General features: G+C 44.2%; 1 protein-coding gene across 1 annotated transcript; it reads right to left on the bottom strand.

Moving 5' to 3' along the window:
* Positions 1–327: 327 nt before the first annotated feature.
* Positions 328–1927, bottom strand: LOC144930541 (uncharacterized). Its single transcript, XM_078852677.1, has 2 exons — positions 1105–1927; positions 328–515 (listed from the first exon to the last, which is right to left on the bottom strand). The coding sequence occupies exons 1-2, from the start codon at positions 1664–1666 to the stop codon at positions 361–363; spliced, it is 717 nt and encodes a 238-aa protein (XP_078708803.1). The 5' UTR covers positions 1667–1927; the 3' UTR covers positions 328–360.
* Positions 1928–22204: the final 20277 nt, after the last annotated feature.

The raw sequence follows: 22204 nt of genomic DNA, 5'->3' as shown, positions 1-22204 counted from the left end.
ATTGAATGACAGCCTTCTTTTTTTGGGGCAATCCTTTGTGGTGGAGTGGCTGGTTGGCCAGAGGCCCCCCCACCGCGTTCTTGGGTGTCTGGGTGTGGAAGCTATGGAACTTGGGGAGGAGGGCGGTTGGTTACAGAGGGGCTGCAGTGGCAGTCTGTGCTCCAGCTGCCTTTGCTGCAGCTCAACCATACACTGGAGCATACTGGTTTGGTCCTGCAGCAGCCTCAGCATTGAATCCTGCCTCCTCTCATCACGCTGCCGCCACATTTGAGCTTCAGCCCTGTCTTCAGCCCGCCACTTCCTCTCTTCAGCCCGCCACTTACTCCTCCCGGTCATTTTGTGCTTTCCTGCACTCTGACATTATTTGCCTCCACGCATTCGTCTGTGCTCTGTCAGTGTGGGAGGACAGCATGAGCTCGGAGAACATTTCATCGCGAGTGCGTTTTTTTTTTTCTTTCTAAGCTTCACTAGCCTCTGGGAAGGAGAAGATCCTGTGATCATTGAAACACATGCAGCTGGTGGAGAAAAAAAAAAGGGACAATGGTATTTAAAAAGACACATTTTATAAAACAGTGGCTACACTCTTTCAGGGTAAACCTTGCTGTTAACATTACATACATAGCACATGTGCTTTCATTACAAGGTCACATTTTGCCTCCTCCCACCGCGTGACTACCCCCTCAACCTTCCCCCCTCCCTGTGGCTAACAGCGGGGAACATTTCTGTTTAGCCACAGGCAAACAACCCAGCAGGAATGGGCTCCTCTGAGTGTCCCCTGAAGAAAAGCACTCTATTTCAACCAGGTGACCATGAATTATATCTCACTCTCCTGAGGATAACACAGAGAGATAAAGAACGGATGTTGTTTGAATGCCAGCAAACATACACTGCAATGCTTTGTTCTACAGTGATTCCCGAGTACGTGTTACTGGCCTGGAGTGGTAAAGTGTCCTACCATGAAGGACGCAATAAGGCTGCCCTCCCCAGAAACCTTTTGCAAAGGCTTTAGGACTACATCTAGGAGAACCGCAAATGCCAGGGCAAAGTAATCCTTTCACATGCTTGCTTTTAAACCATGTATAGTATTTTAAAAGGTACACTCACCAGAGGTCCCTTCTCCGCCTGCTGGGTCCAGGAGGCAGCCTTGGGTGGGTTCGGGGGGTACTGGCTCCAGGTCTAGGGTGAGAAACAGTTCCTGGCTGTCGGGAAAACCGGTTTCTCCACTTGCTTGCTGTGAGCTATCATCTTCTTCGTCCCCAAAACCTGCTTCCGTATTGCCTCCATCTCCATTGAAGGAGTCAAACAACACGGCTGGGGTAGTGGTGGCTGAACCCCCTAAAATGGCATGCAGCTCATCATAGAAGCGGCACGTTTGGGGCTCTGACCCAGAGCGGCTGTTCGCCTCTCTGGTTTTCTGGTAGGCTTGCCTCAGCTCCTTCAGTTTCACGCGGCACTGCTTCGGGTCCCTGTTATGGCCTCTGTCCTTCATGCCCTGGGGGATTTTGACAAAGGTTTTGGCATTTCGAAAACTGGAACGGAGTTCTGATAGCACGGATTCCTCTCCCCAAACAGCGATCAGATCCCGTACCTCCCGTTCGGTCCATGCTGGAGCTCTTTTGCGATTCTGGGACTCCATCATGGTCACCTGTGCTGATGAGCTCTGCATGGTCACCTGCAGCTTGCCACGCTGGCCAAACAGGAAATGAGATTCAAAAGTTTGCGGTTCTTTTCCTGTCTACCTGGCCAGTGCATCTGAGTTGAGAGTGCTGTCCAGAGCGGTCATAATGGAGCACTCTGGGATAGCTCCCAGAGGCCAATACCATCGAATTGTGTCCACAGTACCCCAAATTCGAGCCGGCAACGTTGATTTAAGCGCTAATCCACTTGTCAGGGGTGGAGTAAGGAAATCGATTTTAAGAGCCCTTTAAGTCGAAATAAAGGGCTTCATTGTGTGGACGGGTGCAGGTTTACATCGATTTAACGCTGCTAAATTCGACCTAAAGTCCTAGTGTAGACCAGGGCTAAAGCAGAATAGAAGAATAGTTATTACAGATACATTTCAGAGTAGCAGCCATGTTAGTCTGTACTTGCAAAAAGAAAAGGAGTACTTGTGGCACCTTAGAGACTAACAAATTTATTTGAGCGTAAGCTTTCGTGAGCTGTATCTCACAAAAGCTTACGCTCAAATAAATTTGTTAGTCTCTAAGGTGCCACAAGTCCTCCTTTTCTTTTTACAGATACAATTACTGTTACGTCACATGGGAGGAAGGAAATCGGTATAATTAGACTACCAAAAAGAAATGGTCAGATTTCTCAGCGGAAGCTGCTAGCCATGGAACAGTCTTGCAAATCTTGTCCCAAATCTTATCTCCAACTTATTAACACATGAACTCCACACAGCCTCCTCCTGAATGAGTTATATGGGAATGTGACTGAGGAGAGAGGCAATCTAAATCTAACACCTGCCAACTCCATTAGTGAGGTTTTCAGAGTCCTATCTATTTATGGCATTGTAAACATAACCTGTATACACAAATAACAGCAGTAGCTCAGCAGCTATATTGCCTCAAAGCCCACGCTGTTAAAACAACACAGTTCAGGGATGATGGGAGAGTGCCATAGCCATTAGCACTCCAGTAAATTACCCCATTAGTTGAAGTGTAGAAATGTGACCTGTACACTTCAATTTTTATTATGTCTCTCTCTGTCTAGAAGGATAGCTCAGCAGTACAGCCACAGAGTCCCAATCATAATAGATTAATATAGGAAAAAACTTTTGATGAGCAAAACCAAGAAAACACTCAGTTGTTTCTTCCACAATCAAGCATTGGGCTTTTATTTGGTTTAACTGAAGACTTTGGAGAGAGGGGGTTTTTTGTGTGTCATACACAGGGAACATTAAAAATCTCCCCAACTTTTACTACTCAAACAGCTGTTTTTATATATCTCACATGAATAATCAGACCCATCAGCCTTCATCTCTGCAGAGATTGATAAGAAATTCTCTAAAAAGATATATGGACAGCTGTCCCTTATTGCCAAGATGTACGATGAAGGAAAACTGCACAAGACCTGTTTTGGGGGATAAAGGCATTGTCAGCCTTTCACTAGTCTTAGCACAAGAAACAGGCTGCGCAGAGTATTGATGCCCAGTTCCTATTGATTTTAATAGGAAAGTGGGAGCCCAAATCCCTGGTGGCTTTGACAATCTTAGCAAATGTATTTTGTTTGCAAAAGTTTTGTCATGTCTCCTAAGACAGAACCAAAGTATACTCATCACTTGTGTGTTTATTCAGTTTGCCTTCTTTTTGTAAAGACCACACATGTGCTTTTAATCACTAGCATTTCTAAAGGATCTGTCTGTACTGCTTTTTCAAGCAGCTTACCTTCAAAAACGTGCTCAGCGAAGCTAAGCCTCCCCCGGCCCATTAATTAATGTCACTTACTCTACACATACAGTGTCCATAACAAAGGACCCACTCTAGCTTGGAAGTCAAAAGTATTTTTGCTCCCTATGGAATCCACAACTTCTATCAGTGCAGGTATTGTGTACTAAAATAACTCTTCCCTTTTTTGATTGTTTCTGCTGATGTTGTGCAGAGAGGAAATCATGGGGTAATTTCCTGGACCATCCAGATCGCCAGGTCCCATTGCAGAATCAAGCTTTCAGAAAATCTTTTAAGAATACACTGGATGGCACTTACAAAAGAGCTATGTAGGGTATTGGCTATGTAGCTTCCAGTAAGATCTGTGGGAGTTGTGTGTCAAAGACCTTATGTGAATATCTGAAAAGGAAAAGGCCAGTGTGAATGAAATGCTATTTGTAGCTAATGGTACCCAGAGTTCAGCTCAGGCTTGGCAGAATGAAGGTGACAGCCCGCAGCATAAGGAATTGACTCTCAGTGAGATTTGAGAAAGAAGCTAAAAATGAAAATGATGGGGTTTGGTTTTTTAATGCAAATATCTAAATGATCTAGAAGCCAGTCATAAATCTATGCAACCCCATATTATTACCAGAGCTGGTTAGGAATTTTCCAACTTTTTTTATCTGGAAATGTTGATTTGTCAAAACCACAGCTGTTTTTCTGGGGCAGGGTTTGTTTTGATGAATCTCCCAATTTGGGAGAGAAATTCTGAAATTGTCAAAACCTCCTTTTTCAACATTTTTGCAACAAAAACTTTGTCCTGTACTAAATTTTTGTTTTGAAATTTTAGTTACAATTTAACCTTTATTTTTTTTTGGTCCCAATATAGGATGCAGGGGGGGAGGGGGGACGACGCGAAAATCTCAAACTCTTGCAGGATCAGAACAAATTCTTTCCCAGCAGTAATTGTTACACCATCACTTACCTCCTACTGTTCTCTAGACTCTCTTGTTGGGTCTGTTTCATCTGGCACGATGAGGCTTTCTGGACAAGGAGTGTATTTGCAGAGCATCTAGTACAATGAGACCCTGAGCCTAGGCTCCTTTTGAGTGCTACTGGGCCCTTGGCTAACCTGGAAGTGGGGCGAGCCCTGGTTCACATCCCTGCTGTGCCACAGACTTCCTGTATGCTACAGGTGATTGTGCCTCAGTTTCCCCCAAGGATAATGAGCCTTCCTTCTCTCAGAGGTGCTGTGAGGATAAATACTTCAGAGATGGTGAGGAGCTCAGATACTGTGGTGTTGGTGGCCCCTATAAGTACCATAGATAGACGCAGCAATATAAGGGCCAAACTGGCTTTCCCAGTAACCCTCAGCAAGGGGTGGTATGGGACTGCCCCCATAGTGGAACAGGAATCAGACGGACTCATAAGGCTTGACCCTGTGCTCCGTGAAGTCAATGGCAAAACTCCCATTGGCTTTGAATCGGTCTATAGCACATGATTCAAAAGGGAACAAAGGTGGTCAGAATACTTTCAGCCAAGTTTTTTCAACAAGGGGAAACACCTTTCCACTCTTTCTGCATTACCCCCCTTCCCTCAATTTTCAATCGCCTCGCGGTGATATGTAGGCATGTGTCCATAGATAGGGAGGGGCAAGATCATGGGGAATTGAGCTATAATTAGAAAGGAACTTTAAGTATAACTCCATCTACCTGCCTTTCTCTAATAATTTGAAGCAACACTAGCAGGTCTGAACATTCTGGCCTGTGGGCTCACAGATCAGCCCCAAGTTCTCTAACATTTCAGGTTGCTCATACTCATCCAGACTGAAACTGCAAACTAGGATTCGTGTGCAAGTCTGAATCAAGGCTCTTGGTTTGGAGATTGTCCCAATTTCTGCTAAAATAACAGAAAACTGGTGGCTCGAATTCTAAGCAAAAGAGCTCTGTATCTTCCAGTTCTATTGTCATATGGTACTGCATAGATACTAAAAGCAGCAAAGAGCCCTGTGGCATCTTATAGACTAAGGTCTATGAGGTGCCACAGGGCTCTTTGCCGCTTTTACAGATCCAGACTAACATGGCTACCCCTCTCATACTTGACATAGATACGAAGTTACTTGTGAAGTGCATAGATCTATACCTTCCTCTACTTGCTTCCCGATGCTATAAATTCTAGAAATTGCAGCATAAGCATCCTCCCTCATTCTCTTGATAATTGGTTTAATGGACATTAAGAGCTAGGCAAGCAATGTAGCATGTATGATTTATTGCCATAGTTAATTACCTAAAGTCTGTAGACTGGGCATGTTGTGAAGAATTAAAAGTATCTGAGCGTATGCATGTACAATTGCATATTCATCTGAGGGCTCCTATCATCATTTTTAAAAATATTTTTTAATCAAAAGCATTTGGAAAAGCAATCACATCTAACATAATTAGCACACTCCCAGAGTAATCTTTTATAGCCAATTTAAAATGTAGTTGGTTAATATCTTACCATTTATTTCTGATACTTTGAACATCTTGAGTCACAAATCCTAAAACCCTTTAAACAAGATGCAAGATTCAAACCTTAATTAGCTCTCAGAAAAGAAGAAACTCACCTATTACTTAATGGCAAGGATCACCCGTTCCTGCTGTCAGTCCTAAATTTATGTCTCCATTACTCCTGCCTCATGCATCACACTTTATTTTCTATGGTTATTGAGCCCATCTTATTCCATTTAATACAATGCTATCTAAGTGATCAGTGAATACCCATTTCAGGCTGCTGAAGTTCTTGATTGCAGCCTGATGTTCCTTAATTAGCTTTCAAGTTAAACATTGTTTCCCTAATATTAACAGGGCCACAAACCCTTAGCATTATTTAAACTAATTAGTCAAATAGGAAACTCACCAAAATAATCAGTCCATGAATAGGGCTACTTTCTGGGGCTGATCTAAAGCCCACTGAAGTCAACTGGAGTTTTTCAATTGACTTCAGTGGGGCTTTTAAATCAGTCCCTGTTCCTATACAGTGCTAGCTGAAGCTGGCTTGTTTTCCTGATTGGTGCTTAGCCTCAATGTGTCATGGCTAGTGTGGCTGAAGTTATGGCCAGGGCCTGCTGGGGCAATACATGCTAATGCATTCAAAGGAGTTGTAAGAAGCACTGTACTGAGGGTATTCCCTCAAGCCACTGACTCACTCTACGTGAGCCTATCTTGCACAGGGAGAATTGTTTCAGGAACCTCTGTTTGGCTGCTACAGCTCTGCTGTTCCTTAGTGTGCAGGGCTTAATTTGTGCCAGGGCTGAGCCCTGGCACCTCTAGGCTTGGCAGCGAATAGAATCTTTTGTGCTGGGGGTGGAGTGACTAAATCATTGTTCAACATGTATTATATTGCCCACTGTCTGAACTCCTCCAAAGTACAGTTAAGTATCTTTGACAGGTTTCAGAGGAACAGCCGTGTTAGTCTGTATTCGCAAAAAGAAAAGGAGTACTTGTGGCACCTTAGAGACTAACCAATTTATTTGAGCATGAGCTTTCGTGAGCTACAGCTCACTTCATCAGATGTTTACCGTGGAAACTGCAGCAGACTTTATATACACACAGAAATCATGAAACAATACCTCCTCCCACCCCACTGTCCTGCTGGTAATAGCTTATCTAAAGTGATCAACAGGTGGGCCATTTCCAGCACAAATCCAGGTTTTCTCACCCTCCACCCCCCCACACAAATTCACTCTCCTGCTGGTGCTAGCCCATCCAAAGTGACAACTCTTTACATAATCAAGTCGGGCTATTTCCTGCATAGATCAAGGTTTTCTCACATCCCCCCCACCCCCATACACACACAAACTCACTCTCCTGCTGGTAATAGCTCATCTAAACTGACCATTCTCCAGGTTTAAATCCAAGTTAAACCAGAACATCTGGGGGGGGGGGGGTAGGAAAAAACAAGAGGAAACAGGCTACCTTGCATAATGACTTAGCCACTCCCAGTCTCTATTTAAGCCTAAATTAATAGTATCCAATTTGCAAATGAATTCCAATTCAGCAGTTTCTCGCTGGAGTCTGGATTTGAAGTTTTTTTGTTTTAAGATAGCGACCTTCATGTCTGTGATTGCGTGACCAGAGAGATTGAAGTGTTCTCCGACTGGTTTATGAATGTTATAATTCTTGACATCTGATTTGTGTCCATTTATTCTTTTACGTAGAGACTGTCCAGTTTGACCAATGTACATGGCAGAGGGGCATTGCTGGCACATGATGGCATAGATCACATTGGTGGATGTGCAGGTGAACGAGCCTCTGATAGTGTGGCTGATGTTATTAGGCCCTGTGATGGTGTCCCCTGAATAGATATGTGGGCACAATTGGCAACGGGCTTTGTTGCAAGGATAAGTTCCTGGGTTAGTGGTTCTGTTGTGTGGTATGTGGTTGTTGGTGAGTATTTGCTTCAGGTTGCGGGGCTGTCTGTAGGCAAGGACTGGCCTGTCTCCCAAGACTTGTGAGAGTGTTGGGTCATCCTTTAGGATAGGTTGTAGATCCTTAATAATGCGTTGGAGGGGTTTTAGTTGGGGGCTGAAGGTGACGGCTAGTGGCGTTCTGTTATTTTCTTTGTTAGGCCTGTCCTGTAGTAGGTAACTTCTGGGAACTCTTCTGGCTCTATCAATCTGTTTCTTTACTTCTGCAGGTGGGTATTGTAGTTGTAAGAAAGCTTGACAGAGATCTTGTAGGTGTTTGTCTCTGTCTGAGGGGTTGGAGCAAATGCGGTTGTATCGCAGAGCTTGGCTGTAGACGATGGATCGTGTGGTGTGGTCAGGGTGAAAGCTGGAGGCATGCAGGTAGGAATAGCGGTCAGTAGGTTTACGGTATAGGGTGGTGTTTATGTGGCCATTGTTTATTAGCACTGTAGTGTCCAGGAAGTGGATCTCTTGTGTGGACTGGACCAGGCTGAGGTTGGTGGTGGGATGGAAATTGTTGAAATCATGGTGGAATTCCTCAAGGGCTTCTTTTCCATGGGTCCAGATGATGAAGATGTCATCAATATAGCGCAAGTAGAGTAGGGGCTTTAGGGGACGAGAGCTGAGGAAGCGTTGTTCTAAATCAGCCATAAAAATGTTGGCATACTGTGGGGCCATGCGGGTACCCATAGCAGTGCCGCTGATCTGAAGGTATACATTGTCCCCAAATGTGAAATAGTTATGGGTAAACTTCAGGCATTTAAGCAAAGTATTTTGTATTCCTATATGTCCCCAGCCTCTTGGGACAGGTAGGAATATGGGCATATATTTCAATGAATGTACGGTTAAAGACTGCAAGTTACGCCTTCCAGTCACTAGGTTTCCCCTTAGGTTATTTAAAGTGTACATACTTAACTGGCAAGGTCATTAGACTCTCGCTTCACTATTATTCCAAGTGTGTTGAGTCAGTCCCATTCTCAGTGCCTTCCAAGGACAGTCTTACAAATGGTACCAAGTACAACTGGACTGATGTCTCGTATTGTAGCAATATTCTAAATAGAAGTGGGAAATTAAAACATGGCCTAGAAAGAAAGGAGAGAATCAGTATTTGTACTACAAAATTTTTTACTTGCCATCTGCCTGCCCCCTTCCTTCCTGACTGTTCATCTACTCACCCTTTTTTCTTTCTAACCTTCACTTTTCCTTCCATATGTCTTCCTAGTTCAAAGACATTTTATAATGAAAATAATTCTTAGAACTGATAAGACACAATTCAGTATGTATTAACCCGAGAGAAGATTGAAAGTGGAGGTGATCAGCCCAGTGTAGGCAGGGACTAATACACTACAAAACTAGATACTGGGGGTCATATTCTGGCCTTGAATATTTGTGTGCAGCTTCTGGTGAAAAGAACGGGCATTAGTCAGTCATTGTTTAAGGCTGGAAAGGAGCACCAGATCACCTTAGGCTGAAGTTCTGCCTATTACAGGCCACATGTACCACTCACCCACACACACTAACCCAACAACTGAAATGAAACCCAAGTATTACTGCCCACAGAAGACTAGGTTATTATGTGTCACAGGCGGAGAATAGGAGGGACTGAGGTGCAACAGTGCCCGAGACCCCTGCAATGGCAGGAAAATGATTAAGTGAGATATATACAGATAATCCTGGCAAGAGACCTGCACCCACACACTGCTCAGGAAGGCTAAAAACCTCTAAGGTCACTGAAAAACTGATGGAAGGAAATTATGGACATACACTCCAAAGGCACAATGTGGCCCAAAGACCCCTACATTAAAATACTCCTTAGGTTAATTGCTTATGCAAATACACAATACATTAGTCTTTCCTTTGTATTTTCTCTCACCCTTTCACTTCATCCTGAAAGTGGTTTGAAACTTTTGGCAGGAAAAAAGGAAAGATTTCTATTCTTCTGCAAAGTTGGAGCCAGATCTTGTGGTTCTAGGGCACATAAGGCCAGGTTTTGGAAATTACTTAGGCGCCTAAAGATGCACATAGGAACCTACTGGGATTTTCAGAAGCAAATTGGGCCTATTGAAATGGGAGTTAGCTTCCAAGCCTGCTTGGCTCCTTTTCAAAAGCCCTCTAAGCATCTAAATACCCACAATTCCTATTGGAGTAATCAAGTTTGATGATTATTCAATATTTACATTGTGATAGCACCTAAAGGCCAAAACCAGGTTGAGTCCTGTTGTGCTAGGCAATGTACAAACATCTAATAAATGGCAGGCCCTGCCACAAATTGCTCACGAGAAGATGTTTAATAGAAGAATGAAACAAAAGAAAAATGGCCAAGGAGGGTGGGGGTGTAACAAATATAATAGGAAGAATCCAATGACCATACAATCAGCCCTTTGAAGGGAAATAGAGTACCACCCCTCTGTACTCTAATACTAGCCATAGACTGCCATTGGTCTATAGATGCAACTCACATTAACGTAAAAGGAAGTTCTTTGCTTCTTTGTGTGGCTTGAGGGCAGTATGTGGCCCTTTCTTCATAGTCTCTCCCAACACTGGAGTTCTGCTGAAATCAAGTGAACCAACCAATTTGCAGAGCAAGCTCTGACTCCCTGATTGTGGCAACAGTAGATCCTTTGCTAACTACGTGCATTGAAATAAAAGACAAACAGAATATTTGCTTTAATTGAAAACCTTTGCAAACTATTTGCTGCAGATGGCTTGCTCTCTGTCACACATAATGGTGACTCACGCGGCACACAGTTTGAAGAGGTAAACTTTCAGTGTGATTTTTAAAAAAAACATATTACAGCCAATTGCACGATGATGCAGGAGCTGCAGTGACCCCAAGTTTTTAGTGTGGGTAAATGTGTGTGTGCATGCAAGAAAGATACCATGACATTACTATAGTGGCTGACTGGAATCATAGTAATCTAGGCAATGGACATGCCATAATTTTTTTAATGCTTCCATTGCTGTTCTATCCTCAGCAGGTGTAAATCAGTATAGTGCTACTGATTTTTAGTAGGGTGAAGCCAATTTATATCAGCTAAGAATCAGGTCCTAGTGTTTAAGGCAGCGTTTAAGGCAATGGCCTGGAGTTCATGAATTCAGGTCTGCAGCAGGTGGTTATGGTAACTTTGTCCTGAAGTTGTTCAGAGTATAAAACAACTATGTTCTTTTGTTTGGTAGCTGTTTTCAAAGTGAATCACAGGATGAACTCTATATACCAGAGATGATATTCTAACAAAAATTCTTACAATGTAGGGTACTTAAATATTTTATCACACAGATCCTAAATGCTCTCACCAAATCATGTATGCATTATTGGCATTAGAATCAACAACAACAACGAGTGTTTTACATGAAAATGTCTGGGAGAGGTAGGAATGGCAATGTGTCTGACAGCTATGGGGGAAGGAGAGATTAGGAATCTATTTTCCTTCTCTTTGAGTCTAGCCCCTCTTAGGCCCCGCCAAACCAGTGCCTTACAAATACCATAGTGTAAACACTTCTGCATGTTAGTAACTTTACTCACATCAGTAGCCCCATTGGAGTCAATGCTGGAGTACCGATGTGTGTAAAGTTACTCGTGGGTGTAATTGTTTGCCAGATCAGGCTCACCATCTGTGCAGAACAGATTTGCACCTCTTATTGATCCGATGCACCATCACCACCTTACTATGCCCTTGCTTTCAAGGAAGACCTCAGCCATTTTTACAGCCCAGTGCACTCACATTGAAAATCCATGGCTATTGTTATGGGTCACCACGCTGACAAAGCAGGCATCTTGCTTTGCATGGTGAATAATGCGGGTGGTACTTGTGTCAGCTCAAGAGCACACCATGCTGACATATGGAGCAGATGTGTTTGAGGTGGACATTGCAGAACAGTTTCTGGCTGAAGGCAGCAAGAGATGCAAAGACAATAGATTTATTGAAAGCAGAAGTATGCACCCATTTGCTACCCAGAAGGGTAACCATATCTTTCTCTAATCTCAAATCACCAGCAAGTCTGGATTTAGAAAAATCCAGCTATCTGAAACACATCTCCTCTCGTATTGCTGTATGTTTTATGGAAGAATCTCCGCAGAACCTGACAAAGACCATCAGTACATGCTAATGAGCCATAAATACTTACAAACGACAAATGCTTGCAATTGACAAGTAGATGAGTAGGAATGCTTAACTGAAAAATAATGAAAACTCAGGATGGGATCTGAAATTTCAGTCACTTAATTCATGAGCTAATGTCACAGCGTACTGAAGTTCAAGTGACTTTCTAAGCACTTGTTAACAGACACAGTGCAAACACTGATATTGCACACTGACTGGCATTTGCTGAGAAATCACCCTTCCTGCCTTCATGAAAAATAGCCATAGCATCTGTGCTGTGCATGGATATTTTTTTCCTTAAACAAGCTTTCCCCCAAACAAACAAAATTAAACTGTCAAGGAGTTTTGTGAAGTGGGATATTTATTTTTTAAAGATGCTGTTCCAAAATATTACTGTGGAGTGCCAGACTTGTTCTGCAGAATCCGTATCTGGCTGGGTTTAGAGATGCTTCATGTCACTATGAAAACTTGGTATTCTCCTGTAAGCAGCATCTGGCCTTCGGTCTATCAAAGAGCTCAGCTTGTGGGGCAAACGCATCTTTTATGAAAGCTTACGGGAATAAAAGTAATTTTGTGGTTGAGGAGAGCCCCACAGGTGCAAGTAGCCCAATCACAGGTTGGTCCAATCATTCAGTCATACCCAGTGAAGAGGGAACACAGAGCACCAGATTGTACAGCATAGGCTTGTGACGTGGCATATGTCTACACTGGAATCAGAGATGTGATTGCGGCATGTTTAGACATATCAAAGCTAGCTTTGATCTAGACATACTTTGGACTGCATGCCACTGCACGGCTAAAAGGGGGGAAGAATCCTTGGGTCTGGGTGCCCAGTATCAACTGGGTTTACAGTGCTCGCTTTCTCCATGCTCTTGCCAAAGTGGCCAAAACCAGGAGGAGGATGCTGGACAGGGAGGTGCTCTGCGATGGTGGGGCCTATTTCTGTTCCTCCCTTTGCTCACACATCCTGGTAGAGTTCCTTTCGGCCACATCCACTGGCTCCCTTGACGCCTTCGAGGAGCAGTGGGCACTGTCTGGGGTTCTCTACTTGGTGTCCCCATCAGGTTCCCTTCGTTTAGCCCTGTGACCTCACTCCTGTCCCTGTTATATCTTTCTTTGTCCCCCATAATTAATTGAGATCCCAGACCTTGTCGATCCTCCCCTTAGGCTGGGGGAGCTCCTTTACTTCCAGGATCCAAACAGGGTGAAAGGCTTAATGAAGACTAAGAAGGGGACTAATTTACCCAACAAGCCACAGCTGAGGAGAATCAGGTGGCTAAGTAATCCCCTGGCTGAGAGAGGGAGCCCACCTGAGGAGGAACAAGCTGGGCTGGCCTTATAAAGACAGAAGGTTGACAGTAGAGGGGTGCTGTTGGGGGAAGGGCAGTCATGCCCTGCCTGTGAAGAGGAGATGGGTCTGGAGGCAGTAGTTGCTCCTGGAGGAAGAGGGTTTGGAGCTGGTACTCCCAGGGAAGCGGGGAAGGAAACCAGAAGAGTGGGAAGCAGTCCAGGAAAGGGGCAGTGACAATTAGGACATGTAAGCCCAGAACTGCTGGATTGAGGGTCCCTGGGCTGGAACCCAGAGTAGAGGGTGGGCCTCGTCCCCCTACCAGCCACTGGAGCAGCCCCTGAGGCAGTGATTGGGAAGATTGCCCCGGACTGCTGGGGGATGCTGAGTGATGACAAGGCAGCTTGTGGCGTGAGAGAGGGGCTGCAAACCCAGAGAGAGGGACCACATGCAACCCCAGGAAGGGGTGTGCACCTCACAAGTTATACCCCAGAATGTCCAGGAGGTGGCACCATCCTAGTGGTGAGTGGAGCATCCCATCACACTCAACTGAAATTGCCTCAGATTACCTACCATCATTATTACTGGTGTGAAACTCCTTTATTTAAACAAAGGAAAGTGATAGTATTTAACGATAATGGTCCCAAGTAGCACAGATTACAACAGGAATTTTTCAGTAGTTCAGGCTATTACTATAGAATACAATACAAAGGCTTTCAATAAGAGCTTTCATAATAAAAGCCTATGTGGAAAGAAGCTCCTAAGGCTATACAACTTAGGCCTCATCTGCTTTGTAAATCACAATTACACTTGCATGTAATGTGAATGAATCTTGCCTTGAAGATCCCTGTCTGAGGCATATATTTATAGCTCATGATTGAATGTCTTTCAATCTCATTTTAAAAATTGATTTGTATTGACTTTGGGTGGGGAGAGAGAGAGGCAGGTGTCTATATTTCCATTACATATAATGTATTGTGATAGTATAACACTGACAGACCGCAGGTGTTGGCAGGCGGGATGGAACCTGGGACCTCTGCGTGAGCTAAAAGCCATATGGCACTTGGCTAAGGCTGTAGAGCAGACTCATTAATCTCTCTCTAGTGGTCTCGGTGCCACTAGATGGGACAAAACACCACACCCAGGAGGTGTGTGGGTTATGATAACAATAAAAAGATCTGAACTGACCCAAAAATTGGGGGAAGTGGTAAATAATGAAGAGGACAGGTCACTGACGCAGAACATTCTGGCTCACCTTTTTTGCTTGCACACCGCTTACCATGTGTTTTAGTACGGCACACATCTAGGAGCAAAGAATGTAGGCTATGCTTACAAAATGGGGGACTGTATCCTGGGAAGCGGTAACTCTGGAAAAAAGATTTGGGGTTTGTGGTGGATAGTCAGCTGAACAAGAGCGTCTCATACGACACTTTTGGCCAAAGGGCTAAGGTGTTCCTTGGACGTATGAAGAGGGGAATATTGAGTAGGAGAAGAGAGGTTATTTTTACCTGTATTTGGCACCAGTGTGACTGCTGCTGGAATATTCTGTCCAGTTTTGCTGTCAACTATTCCAGAAGGATGTTGATAAATTGGAGTGGGTTCAGAGAAGAGTAGGGTGGTTACTCACACATTCCCCCAATTCCAGACATGCTAGCACTTCTGGGAATGTTGTGACCCCACCCAAGGCCATGTGACCTTGCATGTTCAATGTATGTGGGGTCATGCTGGCAGGGGCAGAGTGGCTCACTCATCAAAATGGCGTCCCTCATTTAATATTTGACAAAAACACATCCAGTTTTGTCTCAGTACCGGATGGGGGACAAACCTTTGAAAAACAGGACTGGTCTTGTTTAAAACTGGATAAATGGCCTGCCTAGAGAAGAGCCAGTAGACTGATTAAATAATTGGAAAACATGCCTTATAGTGATTGATTTTTCTTTGGGTATATTTAGCTTAACAAAGAAAAGGTGAAGGAGTGACTTGATTACAGTCTAAAATGGGGAACAAATATTTGATAAGCTCTCCAATTGAGCAAAGGTATAATATGATTCAATGGCTGGAAGTTGAAGCAAGACAAATTCAGACTGGAAATAAGGTGTACATTTTTAACATTGAGGGTACATAACTAAGGGTTGTGGTGAATTCTCTTACTGGCAATTTTAAAATCAAGATTGGATGTGTTAGTAAAAGATCTGCTCTAGGAATTATTTTAGGGAAGTTCTATGACCTGTTACACAGGAGGTCAGATTAGATGATTACAGTTGCCCTTTTGGCCTGGGAATCTATGAGTCTCAGTGTTCCAGTAAATTAAAATTATCCCCCAACAGACAAATAAGACACAGTGGTTATGCTGAACTGGGGGGCAAGAATGGCTGCTCCTTTCACCTTACACTGGGAAGTTTTGAAATGCAATTGAAACCAGAGTCAAAAGGAACAAAATCTATCCATTTTCAAACACTCTTGTTGTTTGATTTGCTGTCAAAAAAGAAGGGAGGGGGGAGGGAAGTCTCTTGACATGCTTTGTGCAGAAGAGAATTATTGTCAGCTGAGATGTATACATTCCAAGCAATATAATTTTAAAAGGGACGTCTCCTACTACTATAAACTCTAGGACAGCCTCCTATAAGCCTGACACACAGCAGTGTTTGAAGGCTGCTGGTTACCATGGCTACTACGACATAGCTAGGCTTGGCTATTTATAGTCGTGCACTACATACAGTGCCCTTCAGAAGGGAAGGAAGAAATATCTGTCTGGGAAGGAAACTGAGGACTGTACATCAGAAGCCGCGTAAAGGAAAACCTAATTAAATGTCTTGATTCTTAAGGCTGGATTTTGGCTCTTTCAACAGAAGGATCCTCTTCCCATGCCCACCCCTCCCCTGCCTTTGTGCATCCACGCAGGGTACAGCTGTTAGCACTCCTTGGGCCTGATCCAATGCACTGATATAAGTGGAAAGACTCCCTTTGACTTCAGTGGAATTTGGATCAGGACCCCCTGAGCACAAATAGGACACCCCCAAAAGGCATGATAGGGCCATGCGTGGAGGGGATCAGGGCCAGGGTCCATCCCCACAAGGACTGGGTCATAGCTAGTACTGGGAGAGGGTGCTGCATCTTTAAGAAATGGATATTCAACACACGCTCTCTCAGCATCTCTGGAGGCATTTTGCTGACCTCGACACTCTGTGGTTGGAACTTCCCTGGCCACAATGATGATGTACATACAGCTGCTACCTGAACTTCGACTCTAGAAGACAAACCCTCCAGCACAATTCTATTTGTCTTTCCTTGTGAATCGGAGACAGAGATAAAGGTTTATTTTTTCCTAAAATAAAAAACAGAGAACATAAAAATCCAAATTCCGGTATATTTTACTCTGTGCCTGTCTGGGGATACAGTATAAATTCAAGCAGCATCTGTGGAAACTTTGATATTTCATTTACTGAGCTGCTTGAGTTACTTTTCTTTGTGTGAAATAATGAGAACCTTGACGCGACCTTCCATCTATTTTCTAGCATTTTGCTGTTTAAAAGGGTAGCAAAGTTTTTAGAACATGGCTAAAGTACAATATTTCAAAAGTATAAGTGGATTAGTGGAATTTAGTGAAAGTCATATTTAGGAAGAATATTTTGAATATCAGGGACAGACTGTTAGCAGTGATGTGTTAAAATGTGAAATGGTCCGCCAAAGAAAACGGCGGAAGCCTCATCACTTAATGTGTGACTAGGCACAATGTTGGGATATTATGACTGACGTGTTCTAAAATGCTCTGTAGACAAACAGTTATTGATGTAGAACTGATATTCGAGGAATCAGTGCACAGGGAGCAACTACATGGCCAAAGGATTTCTTGCAAAAGGGATTCAAAGAAAAATGAGATACTCAACTGAAAAAAAAAATGACCGAAAGGGGTGATTTTCGGATGCTTACTGTTCTCTCTGAATCAATTTTTCTCAACAAACCACCAAGAAGGATTCAACTAGCACTAACCGTTTGCATTCTATGTTTTGATTTTTAGCCATTTAAATGATTTTTTTTAAAAAACAAAACTAAGGGTATGTCTACACTTAAACTGGTACAGTAGCTCAGCTGCACCTCTGTAGTGCTTCAGTGTGGACCCTGCCTATGCTGACAGGAGGGGTTCTCTGGTTGGTGTAGTTAATCCACCTCCTTGAGAGGCGATACCTCGGTCAACAGAAGAATTCTTCCGTGGACCTAGTGTTGTCTACACCGGAAGCTAGGTCAGCATAGCTATGTGTCTCAGCTATGCTGGTGTAAACTTCCAGCATAAACCAGACCTCAGGTTTAAAGCTCCTGTTAAAACTGAATTCTGCAACAAGTTTACTAGGGTACAGCTATCACTGCACCATAAGACCTCACTGAAATGTCTATAATACTGTTATAGGAGCAGTGAAGTTGCACACAGATTTTTTTTTCTTGTGACAATGAGTGGAGTGTGCGCAGTCCTACCTAGTGGTCAGAGCAGCAACAGTCAGCGCTAGGAACCAGGAGTCACACAGAGCTGGGGCAGACGAGAACAAAGCAGGCACTGAAATAATCATAGCTACAGGCATAAGCAATGAGCAGCTACCAGCCCAGTCCTGCTGTGAGCCCTAAGAGTAGGTCTCCTCACTGGGTGGTTTGGTCAATTATGGTGGTCAGCTGCAGGGCTTGCTAGCTGTTCCCAGGCTCATCGGCAGGCTTTGATTGCTGACTGTGTGAGTGAGAGAGAGAGAGAACAAGTTTGACTCTTGGAAAGACCTGCTACATTCGTTTTGGGAAGTCTGAGGGGAGCTGATAGGAGAAATTGCTGTGTGAGCAGCAGGAGCATTTGCTTTTGGTTCAGGACTTTGCTTAGAGATAACTACTGAGGATGCATTGCTCCCTAGGAACTGGACACTGGTGTTGGACTGAGAGACCTGGAAGAAGAGATTCCCCTCCGTTGCTGTTTGACCATCTCATTTCAGGGCGAGGGCTTGTCTTCACTCCAGTATTTGTTTCAGGTGCAATTCGGGTGCTAACCTGACTCCCATCCATACACAATGTCTAGCTCGAGTTAGATGGTGCTTTAGCTCAAGCTAGCTGGCCTGTTCAGGGTCTGGGCTGAAGCTCAAGTACTCCTGATGCCTTAGTAAGTAATGTAGAGAGGCTGCAGCTATTCTGTGGTATTATTCCAATTCTGTAGTTCAAGTGTTTTGCCTTGTGACTGCTCTCCCTTGAGCTGGGCCACCTTGAATGTAGATAACTCAAGCTACCACTGCAGCAAAGACCAGAGGTGATGTGTCTGGTCACATGCCCTGCCCCCCCGACTTCTGCCTTCCGCCTTCCATTTAGCAATGGCTAAATGTTCCAAGGGGACCCATCCAGAGAGGCTGCTGCAAACTGATGAGGTCCATGAATCTTTCTTCACTGATTCCAATGGACTTTAGATCATGCCTTAATGCAGCCTAACATTGTCAATGGGATTGCTCGTGTTTAAAGTTAAGCATGTGTTTCTAGATAGGGTGACCAGATAGCAAGTGTGAAAAATCAGGACAGGGATTGGGGGGTAATTGGTGACTATATAAGGGGGGAAAGTCCTGATTTTATAGGGACGGTCCTGATATTTGTGGCATCTGGTCACCCTAGTTTTAGGTGCTCTGCTGAATGAGGGCCTAACAGCATTACATACATGGTGGGTTTTTTAAATACATAAGTGTATTTGTCTCCAATGGTGTCCTTAATACTTTTTGTATTTCCAGGTCTGCTTTCCCTCTCACACCTAGTTTAATGTTCACTCTCTGAACTGTGGTACACTTCAAATGTGAGTGGAGCATTTCAGAGATTTAGCCACTTCTAAACAACAGAATAAAATTTGCAAACATTCATAGAATGTAGGTAGGGGATTGTATTCCCATTCTATATGCATTAATTATTGGTGACAGAAGTAAAACATGCTGGTGGAATTTGTTTGGATTAAGTAAGAAATTTTACTTGCATAATTTTTTTCCAAATGTCATTAGTGTATTATGTTCAATTAACTTCAACAAAATATCAGGAATACTTTTTTAGTATTTTCTTAGCAATGAGTGTATGGAGAACTATTCCTATCTGGTTCAGAACTGAGTTTAGGATAAGGGACAGATCTCAGGTTTGAGGCTGAATTAAGACTAGGTTTTGGGTTAAGGGTTCAATCAGGAATCTTTAACTTCAAAGGGCTTTGAATTGGACTGTGAGATCTCCTCTGCTGTTTTGGCCTCAACATGGGAAATTTATGCACTTATTGAAAGATGTCTGTCTTCAAGAATGGTGGGATGTTCTTAAGAAGGCGAACAGTTAATCTTGTGACATTTCAGCCCCAAATGGTGGCTGTAGCTAAAACTGAAATGGCTTTAGTTCTAATTAGAATCTGTTTCTGGTTTTGATCAGGAACCAAAAAAATGTATGGGCAAGTTTTAGACTACCTGATTCTAGTCCAAACTATCCTCCTTTTTTCCTCAGTGAGGTTACTGAAGTGGTGTGGAATCTATTTCTAATCTTTTTGGAAGGTGATATGAGCTAACTTAGTTTTTGTTTGCTGTAACCTCCTGGAACTGGTGCTTATCCACTCATAACTTTTATCTTGGTATGTTTTTTCTGAACAGTATTTTTTCCTGAAAACAAACAACCCCTCTGCATCTTGGAAAAGCTCTGGGATTAAAAATAAGAAGGCTGGTATCTTGTATCACAGACAGCTGCAGCAGCACAGGAGCTAGCAAACAGAGCTGTAAACAGGGGAGTTTGAGTGGGAGTTCTGTTGGAGGAGAAGGTATTTGTGTTTGTTTGGCTTTGTATTGGTAGTATTTGTATGTGTAGAGGCTTGTAGGGGCTTTGTGCTGGGAGAGAAGCTGAGCCCTGATTAGGGGGCGGGGCTTCACTGACTAGGGGTCCTATAAAGGTAGCAGCCAGTCAGGCAGCAGCACAGACAGCTGCAGCAGCACAGGAGCTAGCAAACAGAGCTGTAAACAGGGGAGTTTGAGTGGGAGTTCTGTTGGAGGAGAAGGTATTTGTGTTTGTTTGGCTTTGTATTGGTAGTATTTGTATGTGTAGAGGCTTGTAGGGGCTTTGTGCTGGGAGAGAAGCTGAGCCCTGATTAGGGGGCGGGGCTTCACTGACTAGGGGTCCTATAAAGGTAGCAGCCAGTCAGGCAGCAGCACAGACAGCTGCAGCAGCACAGGAGCTAGCAAACAGAGCTGTAAACAGGGGAGTTTGAGTGGGAGTTCTGTTGGAGGAGAAGGTATTTGTGTTTGTTTGGCTTTGTATTGGTAGTATTTGTATGTGTAGAGGCTTGTAGGGGCTTTGTGCTGGGAGAGAAGCTGAGCCCTGATTAGGGGGCGGGGCTTCACTGACTAGGGGTCCTATAAAGGTAGCAGCCAGTCAGGCAGCAGCACAGACAGCTGCAGCAGCACAGGAGCTAGCAAACAGAGCTGTAAACAGGGGAGTTTGAGTGGGAGTTCTGTTGGAGGAGAAGGTATTTGTGTTTGTTTGGCTTTGTATTGGTAGTATTTGTATGTGTAGAGGCTTGTAGGGGCTTTGTGCTGGGAGAGAAGCTGAGCCCTGATTAGGGGGCGGGGCTTCACTGACTAGGGGTCCTATAAAGGTAGCAGCCAGTCAGGCAGCAGCACAGACAGCTGCAGCAGCACAGGAGCTAGCAAACAGAGCTGTAAACAGGGGAGTTTGAGTGGGAGTTCTGTTGGAGGAGAAGGTATTTGTGTTTGTTTGGCTTTGTATTGGTAGTATTTGTATGTGTAGAGGCTTGTAGGGGCTTTGTGCTGGGAGAGAAGCTGAGCCCTGATTAGGGGGCGGGGCTTCACTGACTAGGGGTCCTATAAAGGTAGCAGCCAGTCAGGCAGCAGCACAGACAGCTGCAGCAGCACAGGAGCTAGCAAACAGAGCTGTAAACAGGGGAGTTTGAGTGGGAGTTCTGTTGGAGGAGAAGGTATTTGTGTTTGTTTGGCTTTGTATTGGTAGTATTTGTATGTGTAGAGGCTTGTAGGGGCTTTGTGCTGGGAGAGAAGCTGAGCCCTGATTAGGGGGCGGGGCTTCACTGACTAGGGGTCCTATAAAGGTAGCAGCCAGTCAGGCAGCAGCACAGACAGCTGCAGCAGCACAGGAGCTAGCAAACAGAGCTGTAAACAGGGGAGTTTGAGTGGGAGTTCTGTTGGAGGAGAAGGTATTTGTGTTTGTTTGGCTTTGTATTGGTAGTATTTGTATGTGTAGAGGCTTGTAGGGGCTTTGTGCTGGGAGAGAAGCTGAGCCCTGATTAGGGGGCGGGGCTTCACTGACTAGGGGTCCTATAAAGGTAGCAGCCAGTCAGGCAGCAGCACAGACAGCTGCAGCAGCACAGGAGCTAGCAAACAGAGCTGTAAACAGGGGAGTTTGAGTGGGAGTTCTGTTGGAGGAGAAGGTATTTGTGTTTGTTTGGCTTTGTATTGGTAGTATTTGTATGTGTAGAGGCTTGTAGGGGCTTTGTGCTGGGAGAGAAGCTGAGCCCTGATTAGGGGGCGGGGCTTCACTGACTAGGGGTCCTATAAAGGTAGCAGCCAGTCAGGCAGCAGCACAGACAGCTGCAGCAGCACAGGAGCTATCAAACAGAGCTGTAAACAGGGGAGTTTGAGTGGGAGTTTGAAAGGGGAGTTTGTCTTGTGGTGCTTGTGTGGGGTTTGGTTTTGCTGTGGGTGGTGGTGTTTTGGTGTGGTTTGTGTTTCCCAGATTAACAGGATTTAGGTGGGAAGGCTATGACAGATTCAGAGGTGGCAGTGGGAGTGACCCATGTAGCAGATGACACAATGAAGATGACTGGATGTGGAAGCTGTGGTATGTACATGATCCTGGAGGGGGCACCTGGTAAGAGTTTTGTCTGCATGAAATGCCGTCTGATAGAGCTAATGGAGGAAAAGATCAGAGGTTTGGAGATGCAGGTGGAAAGTCTGGTAGAGTTTAGGAAGGGGTTTGAGCAGATTATGGAGCAAAGACATGAGGTATC

The sequence above is a fragment of the Lepidochelys kempii genome, chromosome 5 (assembly GCF_965140285.1).
Source record: "Lepidochelys kempii isolate rLepKem1 chromosome 5, rLepKem1.hap1, whole genome shotgun sequence".
Classification (NCBI taxonomy): domain Eukaryota; kingdom Metazoa; phylum Chordata; order Testudines; family Cheloniidae; genus Lepidochelys; species Lepidochelys kempii.
Note: the sequence above shows the minus strand (reverse complement) of the source record. Positions and strands in the feature narration are given on the sequence as shown.